Source organism: Stegostoma tigrinum, chromosome 19, assembly GCF_030684315.1.
Source record: "Stegostoma tigrinum isolate sSteTig4 chromosome 19, sSteTig4.hap1, whole genome shotgun sequence".
NCBI lineage: Eukaryota > Metazoa > Chordata > Chondrichthyes > Orectolobiformes > Stegostomatidae > Stegostoma > Stegostoma tigrinum.
The window spans coordinates 40,562,709-40,573,949 of record NC_081372.1 but is presented as its reverse complement, the minus strand read 5'-3'; the positions used below and the strand labels follow the sequence as shown (position 1 = coordinate 40,573,949).

Genomic DNA, 11,241 nt, shown 5'->3' with positions numbered 1-11,241 from the left:
CTAGAGCCAAACAATCATAAAGACATGGAAAAAGTGATGACCGGATGGAAGAAAACAGAGCCCACCAGAAAAAATGACAACTTTTAACCTCGGGCCTGCTCCATTCATCCGTGTCACCTACAGAAGGGACAATGTTCAGACCAAAGTGGCATAAATCCTCCGCATAGTCCATTGTCTTCTGAGACAGAGAGATGCTGTTCATTGGTATCAGAATTTTTCTAATGCAAGATTGGTCTTAAATTGCCAACATAAATGCATAAAAATAACTTAAAAATTCTCAGTCTGTCATCACTCACTGTCCCAATTTTCTTTATTCTTATTCCCTCTATTATGATTGTACTTTTATAATTTTTGCACAAATTATACTTTCTATTTTTTACTGCCTTTTTCTAACTTTGAAATATTCCTTAACCCCCTTAATTTAGACAAATAGCTGTTTCAAAACTCTTCTACGATTTAATCAAATGACAAAGACCTAAAAATTTGACTTTGCGCAGTATCACGTTTTTGATCTATTTTTCCAGGTCATAAAGAAGGTGGCTGATGATAACAATGTGATCTTAGAAAAATGGCAAATATTAAAATGAAAACATTAATGGCACCTTTTTTTATTCATTAATAGAACATAGAACATTGAACATTACAGCACAGTACAGGCCCTTCGGCCCTCGATGTTGTGCCGACCTGTCATACCGATCTCAAGCCCATCTAACCTACACTATTCCATGTACGTCCATATGCTTATCCAGGTTGTGGGCATCGCTGGTTGGGCCAGCATTTATTGCCCATCTGTTATTGTCCAGAGGGCTGTTAAGAGTCAATCACATCATTTGGGTCTGGATTCACAAGTAGGCATGTAAATGTTAAAGGCAATCACAGAAGTAGGGTGTAATTGAAATACTGTAGAATACCTAAGCATTTCAAAGAATGGTGGGACATTTGTTCCACTCATTGATCTCAGATGAAGGCCCAACAATGCACCACTTAATTGCCTCTTTGAAGATGTACATAGGTCAAGCAGACTGCAGCAAGAAAACTGATGTGGAAATGAGACAATACAACATAGAACATAGAACATTACAGCTCAGTACAGATCCTTCGGCCTTTGATGTTGCACCAACCTGCGAAACCAATCTGAAGCCCATCTAACCTACACTATTCCATTATCATCCATATGTTTATCCAATGACCATTTATATGCCCTTAAAGTTGGCAAGTCTACTACTGTTGCAGGCAGGGCATTCCACGCCCTTACTACTCTGAGTAAAGAACCTACCTCTAACATCTGTCCTATATCTATCACCCCTCAATTTAAAGCTATGTCCCGTCATGCTATCCATCACCATCCAGGAAAAAGGATCTCACTGTCCATCCAATCTAATCCTCTGATAATCTTGTATGTCTCTAGTAAACCACCTCTTAACCTTCTTCTCTCTAACAAAAACAGCCTGAAGTTCCTCAGCCTTTCCTCGTAAAACCTTCCCTCCATACCAGGCAATATCCTGGTAAATCTCCTCTGCACACTTTCCAATGCTTCCACATGGGTGAAAAGACAATAAATTTCCTTGAAAAAAAGTAATAAAGTTTCATATTTTTCTAAATTTTAACAAGCATGTCTGTAAATATTGAAGGAAACACATAGACTGAGAGAATTTGTGACTTATATAGTCACATATTGCATATTGAACTGTTTAATCAAAGAAAATAGTTCACTGTGACCTTTTGTTCAGTGAGCAATAAATTTACATTATTAGGAGTTACTGCACCTCTGACCCCTAAATGCAGTGGAACAGATGTTTTCTTACTTGTGCATCTAATTTCTGGAACTGGCTATATTATTGTTGATGCATTTATTTATTTCAAACGCTCCAGAAAAAAAATGTATATCTAAGTTGATAGTATTTATTGCCTGGAGCAACTAAATCTCAGTCACAAAAATTGCTGCTTGTCGATAAAACTATTTTATATTTTCATCAATCTTAAAACTAGTGTTGGAAATGTTGATGTCAAAAGCATTAATTTTGTTTTTGTCACACATTATGCATGTTAAATTTATGAAAAAGTTAAAAAGTGTTACATTTCCATTCTTCAATTTTTTTGGCATAATTGATTTTAAGAACTGCAACTCTTCTGTATAAATCTTAAAATGTTCAAATCAAACAATGTAATATTTTTGATGGGGTAATAGACAGTATAAATTGCTAGCACAGCTATATTCATGACAGCATGGATGTTTGATACATGTCCAAGATTTGACAAAGCATTTCATGTGTTTTCATTCATATAATGTGCTAAAAGCAAACTGAAAGTACAGGTAGTTCTGCTATAATGCATGTTTCTTTAAGGCAAATTAGTTGTAAAACGATTGCTGAATTGTGGACGCTATTTGGATAATGCAAACTTTCTGCTGTACAGGTGTAATGATTTTCTCTGGCGCAAGGTCACGCAAGAATGCAACTATTGCATTAAAGAAGACCTAACTGTGTATTTTTAACCACCAGATGTGTCTGGCCAGTCACTAATATCTCCATGTGATTGATAATGTCATTGTTTTCTTATACATTCAGAATTGTGGTTAAGTGTCTCAACAGATAATAACACTCCTTGATCTTGGAAACACATCGGATATTGAATTTCCTGGTCATCAACAACACCTTTCAAAAATCCTGGCGTACACTAGGAACTTTTAACATATCAGCACCATTACAGAGGTAGCCTATTCCCATCTTAGCACCACTGCACAGCCCTGCTACTGTTGTAACTCATCTGTGATTGGAAATCTTCATTCATACCTTTGTTTTTGCTAGATTTGGCTATTCAAATGTTGTCCTGGCAAGCTTTTCACTTTCTATGCACCACATTTTTAAGCTGATCCAAAATCCAGCTATCCATTTCTTACTCCACACCAACCTTTGTTTGTGTGTCATTGCTGTGCTTTGGGCTGACATTCTAGCTCCAAGTTAAATAATGTTTTTGTTTAAAATTTGGCATCCTGGGGAAGTGATGACCTAATGGTGTTATCACTGGATAATCCAGAGACCCAGATTCAAATCCTGCCATGGCAGATGGTGGAATTTGAATTCAATAAAACATCTGGAATTAAGGACCAAATGATGACTGTGAACCGATTGTTGGAAAAACCCGTCTGGTTCACTAATGTCCATTAGGGAAGGAAACTGTCAATCCTTACCTGGTCTGGCCTACATGCGACCCCAGACCGACAGCAATGTGAGTGACTTTCAACTGCCCTCTGGCCAATTAGGAATGGGGAATAAATGCTGCCTAGCCAGCAACGCCCTCATCCTGTGAATGAATAAAGGAAAAAAGATCCTTGTTTTCAAACCACTTCATGGCTTCACTGTTCTTGATCTCCAACTTTCCTCACATTTGCAATCCTCTTATACATCTATACTCTAATTTTAGACATTTAATGCACGGTCCAATGTTGATTGTATCTCTATATGCTTTGGCTACTGGATCTCTGGCCCTGAAATTCCCTTCTTAAATCTCCCTCCTCTTTATATCTGCCTGGATTGGACAAAAAAAACCCACTTGGATCAGTTCTGCTCTCAAATTTCCTGGACAGGAGCCTCCAGACACCAATTTAGGAATGCTCAGAACCAGGAACAGAGAAAATCATTGTAGAATCATCCTGGCATTTAGGTTATGTATCTTTCACAACTGCTGAGAAAAGGTTAAGTGTACAATATTAATTGTCATGGAAGGATGACAGGTGGGTAAAGGGTTGGGGCAGCAAGTGTAAGAGGGGAGTCGGGTGGATCGGTGGGATGAGTGGATGGAGAGTCGGATATATGGAACTGGTGTTCAGTCGGGCCAGGGAGCTGGGCCTGTGTATTCTGGTCTGGGAAGTGTTGATACAGCTCCTGCGAAGCATCTTACAATATTTCACCATGTTAAGCTGCTGTATAAATGCAAATTGTCCTTTAATTTAATATCACCTCATGTTAAAACATGGAGCATGTTTTGTGTAAGCCAATGACAAAATGATGAGGTTAGGAATGTAAGTCTCTTTTAATACCAAAACTCTACTTTTTTCAAATAAGAAGATAACAGGAAATTCTTTTAAATGGTTGTTGAAACTCATGGTCCAGGTGATAGTTGAAAATCACGAGTGCTTTGTTTCCATAGTTCTTAACACAAACCTGACCCATTGATTGGCTTCCTAATTAATACATTATTTCATAATTCAGCACCAGTGTTCAATGTGGCAAGACCCTCCAAATCAAAGATTGAAGTGCCAGATACGCAATAGAATTGCTGACATTCCTACATACTTTGTACTGAGTGGACAATTTGTTTTGCTATTACTGTTTATTAAATAACCCAAAATGCACCATCGGGTTATTGGTTTAGTGAATTTTTGTTTTTTGTGATTACTCTTTATAATCCTACCACCTCAGATCCACTTCCTCAGATCCTTCCTTTAAAATATACACTATCCTATTTGAATATTCATTACTTGTGATGAGAATCACTGACCAAAATAAAACATTTTATTTTGCTTCTAAGACCCAGTTAAATGTCATTCCACAACTCAGCAATTAAAATCAGCAATGTTTTCTTAAATACATGTGATGCAAATTTTTCAGTTTGTTCTTCAGTGTGCTTTATATTTTCATAATGCAAACTGAGCAATTTTATTACAAAGAAAGAAAAACACTTCCTGTTTTTCCTCAAATGCTAAATTATACACTTTTCGGAAATGTTACTTAGAAAAAGGGAATGATTATGAGATCAAAGATGAAAGGTAAGATTTCAAGTCAGGACAGTGTCTAATTCCAATGTGGATTGTGTTTCTCATAAACTGACTTCATGTGCCAAAAGAACCACTGAGGTCAAGTTCTCAGAGAAGTCTCTCTTTATGTGGCAAGCCAGATAGTGACCCATGCTCATCCCATCTTCTCCACAACTGGATTAAATCACAAAGCCAAAAACAATGTGACATAAATGACTGAATAATATGAGTAAACATAATGTTATAATAATAGCTGGGGCTTATTCAAAGTTTTTTTGCACGTTCCTAAAATATTTTTGTTTTTCGGCATCAATCAGATCTGCAGATTTGTTCTTGACAACAATCCAGCTGCATTATAATCAGAATTTTGCAATAATTGGACACGATTACAACATAAATCTATCCAGTAAGTGCATTTTACTAATAGTTTGCATTACAGCTCATGTAACTCTTAGATGAGGTTATATTTTAAACTTGCAAAACGCACGTATGTTTTTTCTGCAGATAATCATACCATTATAATGGAGAAAAACAACAGCAGGTTTTGACACCACATAGTTGCTGTTTGACACGAAAATCCATATTGTGCTGTTTAGAATATCAGCCCTCACTGATGGAACTTCCACTGATATCACTGTTACGGTGTAACTTCAGAATATTTGCCCATTAGGTCCTTATTATAGATATCAGAAAATGTTAAGGTGCATTGCTTAAATATGTTAGTGGTGTAATGAGTGATAAATAGTAATTAACTAATAAACATTCTCTCTAACCCTGAAAATTATATCATGCAAGTATGGAGTCTTGATCCATCAGAAATTTGTAAACAAACTTTGAATAATTTTATTAGCATTTTCTGTATTTCTGTTTTATTTCTCTCCATTAATCCCATTTGCTTTTTATCCTCAAGTTTTATTCCACATTCCATATCCATATAAATCGTATTTTTATTTCCTTCCTGTTTTATACCTGCTGATTTATATTGCATGGGAGAAAAAATTGTTTGCCTGGTGCTGTCTGCATTAGCTCTCCGCAGGTTTAGCTTGATTCCTCGGGTATACGCAAATCTATGTGTTGCTATTGTGTAACCCACACAGCATTTTTGAATGACCTTAGTGCCATGTATAGTGTGATTGCACAGCTAGTAGTCTGAGAAAATAAAGATAAGTCTACTTGCTACCACAGAAAGTGGTGCTATGCAAGCAAACTTCCCCTTGTTCTGAGTGTTTCAGTAAGGATTCATCACTCTGATTAGTCAAAAGATTATGCTGTTCTTGCCCTGCACATAGGAACTACAGTTCAATTCAAACATTCAGAGGTGCATTGAAAAGAACAAATAAAACATCTGCTTCAGAGATGTGTCATAACATTTCTGCACAGTTTGATTAGAGTCTTAAAGATATACAGTACAGAAACAGACCCTTTTGGTCCAACCTGTCCATGTGGACCAGATACACTAAATAAATCTAGTCCCATTCAGAGACCTTTTAAATGCCATATTTGTATCAGTCTTCTCCACTTTCTCTAGCATCCCATTCCATACAGGCACCACCCTCTGTTTGAAAATGTTGCCCCTCAGGTCCCTTTTGAATCTTTCCTCTCTGACCTTAAACCTGTGCCCTCTAGTTTTGGACACCTCGACCTCAGGGAAAAGACCTTGAGATAACATGGGGTAGAGCTGGGTGAACACAGCAGGCCAAGAAGCATCAGAGGAGTAGGAAGGTTGATGTTTCAGGCCTAGACCCTTCTTCAGAAATGGAGAGAGAGATCCACTGAGTTTTTTCTGGGGGGAGGAGGGTAACTTCTTCAGGGTAGGCATCCTTAGAAGAGGCTAAGCAGAGTGGGGCCTATACGCAAAACATCAGCCTTCGTGCTCCTTTGATGCTGCTTGGCCTGCTGTGTTCATCCAGCTCTACACCTTGTTCTCTCAGATTCTTCAGCATTTGCAGTTCCTACTATTGGGGAAAAGACCTTGTCTATTTGCCCTATCCATGCATCTCATGATCTTGTAAGCCTCTATCAGGTCACCCCACAGCCTCTGATGCTCCAGGGATAATAGCCCCAATCTATTCAGCCTCTCCCTATAATTCCAACCCTCTAACACTGGCAACATCCTTGTAAATAGTTTCTGAACCCTTTCAAGTTTCACAACATCTTTCCTATAGCAGGGAGATGGGAATAGAAAATATTAAGAGTGGTGGTTCTTGTGTTGCAGTGGTAGTGTCCTTACTTCTGAGCCAGAAGGCCTGTTCAAATTCCATCTGCTCTGAAAGTCATGTAACAACAACCTCTAAACACGTTGATTAGTAAACATCCATTGTAACACAGTATCCACTGGAATGCAATGTGTCTGCTTCAGAATGAGACATGCAAAATTCAGCCCCTGGGAAATTTTATGGGAGGTGATGGCACTGCAGTAATGTCACTGGTCTAGTAGCTCAGAACCCCAAGCTAATGCTCTAGGGACTTGAGTTTATGTCTTGCCGTGGCAAAACATGAAATTTAACTTCAAAAAAGTCTGGAACAAAGAACTGACCTAATGGTGATGCTATAACCATGTTGATTATTCTAAAAATCCATCTGGTTCACAAGTGTCCTTTAGAAATAAGGAAAACGCTTGCTGCGTCCTAATCCAACTCCATTTGAATTTCATTCCATCCCTTTCTCCCTGCTTTTCCTCACTTGTGTTGTTGTTGTATTGCCACCAATGGGCAGTGCTTGTAAAGTTTTCATTTTATTTTAACTACGAGTGATTTGGTGGTGGATAGAAGAGTAAAAGAAAAGTTATCCATATAGTTTGGTGGTTGTTTGAAAAAAGGCCAGAGGGGCATTTGAAAAAACAAAAAGGAAACATCTGTTCTAGAGCGGTACCATCACATTCCTTAACAAGTTGATCAGAAAATAATAATTGAGTGAGTGCTTGGGATACAGTGGTAGTGACATAGAAGGCCTGGGTTAAGCCCTACCTCTGGTCCAGGGGTGTGTCCTAGCATGTCTGAACAGCTTGATTTTGCTTTTTAAAAGGACTTGGGTTCTTCCTCAGTGGAAGGATGGGTTGCTGGGAAGGAAAAGGTAAAACTGGTATTTATGCTAGACAACAAATTAACAAAAAAAGAAAATCCTTGTAAATCTCTGAAAATCTTTTTCCTGACTAATATAGGTATTGGTCTGTTAAAAATATAGAAATGTCAACCTTTAGTTCACAAAGGGAAAATACTTGTCCCTTACACTATGTGTCCTGCAATATCACCTGTATGCTCCCTTTTTTCAAGAAAGGTTGGCTGAAAATTACTCTGAACTTAGTGGTAGCTGTGTCCCCTCTGTGAGATGGAAAGTTATTGGTCAGAAGTGCAGTGAAACATGTACGCATGATATTATCTGTTACAGCCACGCAGAATTAAGTGTGTGCTGCACTGGAACAGGTATTCTAATTTGGATGAGACAATAAGCTAATGTCCTGTATTCCTACTTAGGTGGACATAAGTGATCCCATGGCATTATTTGAATACAGGCAGATGTATATTTAATGTTCCCGAGGCATTATTTTTTCAACATGGCAAAATACTTATCATCTGGTCATTGATCTCGCTGCTGTCTGGAAGAGCTCAGTGTGTTTTTTCGCTTTTGTATTTTCATAACAAACAGTAATTCAATTTAAAAAAAAGCACTTCTGATTTTTGAAGGAAAGTGAAAGGTGCTATATCAATTCTTAGCACGTTTAAGGAACTTTTGTCATCTCTAATGGAAATATACAATAGTTCTAATTGCTTTTGAAAGAAAAATGGTTACATCTGAAAATTTAAGTTATCATGAAAAGAGGCTTCTTTCTTACAAACTTGGTTACAGTAATATTTACATGAAATGAGCGGATGGCAAGTGATCGGAGCGGATAATTGGTTGTGTTATCTCACAACTTCTTTTGCACAGAGGATTAAAGATCATTGTTCAGGCAGTCATTGACTTCACATTAAATACATAACCCATGTTTGTTAATTTAGTGCCATTGACCCCAAAGTTATTAACTAAGCAATGTTTACAACATGCAGTAGATCATATTGAAGATCAATGCATATTCATGATGGTGATATGACCCATAACTCACTGTTTGTGACAGCCACTAAACATATTTTTGAACATACTACTCCATTTTTAGTGGAGGCACTGGTGCATCTAAGCTAAATGACTAGTGCAGTTAGTGAACAGTCTAAGAGCATATACATGTTTTAAACATGTGTGCACTAGTAGTGCAAGTGAAATATTTTAAATTTGCTAGAGTCAGCAGACCGGCATATAAAAGTGATTTTCATACACCCTCTGGCTATTGAGGAGCACATACATACTGCGTACTGTTTGGAAACTTTTTTTCTCTCTCATGGGACATGTGTGTTTATTGCTAGTCTCTAATGCTCTTGAAAAAGTGATGGTGACCTGTTTTCTTGAACCACTGCAGTCCATGTGCTTTAGGTAAACCCATAATATTGTTAGGAAGGGAATTCCAGGATTTAGACCCAGCAATAGTGAAGGAGTGGTGATGTATTTCCAAGTCAGGATAGTGAGTGGCTTGCAAGGGAAGTTGCAAAGGGTGGTGTTCCTATTTAGATGGAAGTAGTTATTGGGTTGGAAGGTGCTGTCTCAGGATTGTTCGTGAATTTCTGCAGTGTATCTTTTAACTAATACACATTGCTGCTACTGAATGTCGGTGGTACGGGGGGCAGATGATTGTGGATGTGGTGTCTATCAAGTAGGTGCTCAGTTCTGGATAGTGTCAAGCTTCTTGAGGGCTTGTTGGAATTACAGCCACCCAGGCAATGGTAAATATTCCATCACACTCCTGACTTGTGCTTTGTTTACATTGTGAAATCATTGATGAACATCCTCATTTCCAATTTTATGATGGAGGCAAGGACAATACTAAAGCAACAGAAGATGGTTGGGTCGAGGACACTACCCTGATGACCTATATTAACTACAGCCATCTGCAAGGTATGACTCTAACCCTGATTCCTATTGACATCAGTTTTGCTAGGGCTCCTTGTTGTCACACATGGTCAAATGTGGCGTTAATGCCAAGGTCTGTCACTCTAACTTCATTTCTGGAATTCAGCACTTTTGGTTCCTTTTTAAACCAAGGCAGTTTTCTTTTACACTTTTTTATAATTTTATTTTTCTTCTTGCTTAAGTACTGTCATCCACTAAGTGAGAAAGTGGCCAGCACTGTGTCCCTTCTTGCATCACATTTGTGGGTATTTGCGAGAGACCACAAACTTCTCTGATTTCCCTGCTTCCCCAACCCGACATACATGATCTCCACTCAGTTCCACCTTCTACAATATTATGTTTGAAAATTAAAAAATTAGTACATATTTGAACCATAACCTGTTTCCACAAAAACATGGGAGCTATTGTTAGCATACAAAATTACTTTGCCTTCTCACATGGCCAGAAGATAAATATAGATGAGAAAAGCTACTCATTTTACTTGAGCTGGTTCCTCTAGAATAACATGTAGCATCACTGTTAAGGCACTCAACTATTCTACTAAAGCATAAACATTTTGCTTCCATTACTTTACATAGAATTCCAAATATTGTCGATCAATCTTTGTGCGAAGGGTATCTGAATGGCAGAACTAAATCTGCAATTTCTGTTTGACCTTCTGGTTCCTACCAGTACTATGAAAGTTAACTTGCAGTAATGTTTGGATTTCACCTTCACTAAACAGACAAATACTTTATGTAGATTGGATGTTTCTGTGAAACTTTCACTGGTTAAATTGTAAATGGGAATTAATTTGTTAAGGGCAATGTAAGATTGGATTTCAAGTCAATTCTTTGTTGATGATGGGTGTTTTCCAACAGTAAAGTAATTGATTTAAATTTTCTTTAAGCACCCGGACTCATGGTGCTTAACAGAATCTGTTTCTGTGCTGTAAGACTCTATAACTAAAATCTGGGGCTATTCAGCACCTGGAGATCCTTGCAAACCAGTCAGAAAATTAACCTTTGATAGTCAGAAAATTTAGATAACCCATTGTAGCAATTTTATTAACACCTTAATAATTGTAACCCAAAACTTAGTGCGACATCAGTGAACGTAAATAAAAGTTTGATTTAAAAAGTCAGTTCAGATGAAGGTCACTGGTCTGGGAATGCTAACTCTGTTTTTCTCTCCACTGATGCTACCAGACCTGCTGTAGCACTTTCTGATTTTGTGTCAGATTTCCAGCATTTGTAGTTCTTTGCTTTATTTTAGTGATATTTATTCATTTAATGGGAAGTGGATGATCAAGGATCCCAACAGGAATTGCCCAGCCAACTTTCTCTAATTGTAATGTGTGAGAACCCTGATTTTGGACACCTGTCCAGGCTTTCTCTGCCCTTTTATGGGTTGTCTTTTCCTGTAATAAGCAGAGTAGTGAGCGTGGAACTGATTGATCTTACAGTGGCACAACACTGTAATCGCTTGTATATGTTAGGGAAAGGTGA

The 11,241-nt window shown here is 37.8% G+C and overlaps 1 protein-coding gene across 1 annotated transcript in view; it reads left to right on the top strand.

Moving 5' to 3' along the window:
- Nucleotides 1-2,601: 2,601 nt before the first annotated feature.
- The window catches only part of LOC125461533 (RIPOR family member 3), a gene marked incomplete at its 5' end in the record, with an annotated part of 210,306 nt that continues 201,666 nt past the window's right edge, over nucleotides 2,602-11,241 (top strand). The window contains 2 exons of the mRNA XM_048550443.2: nucleotides 2,602-2,711; nucleotides 5,074-5,162. Coding sequence (XP_048406400.2) covers nucleotides 2,602-2,711; nucleotides 5,074-5,162 — 199 coding nt within the window. The remainder of the gene's footprint in view (nucleotides 2,712-5,073; nucleotides 5,163-11,241) is intronic.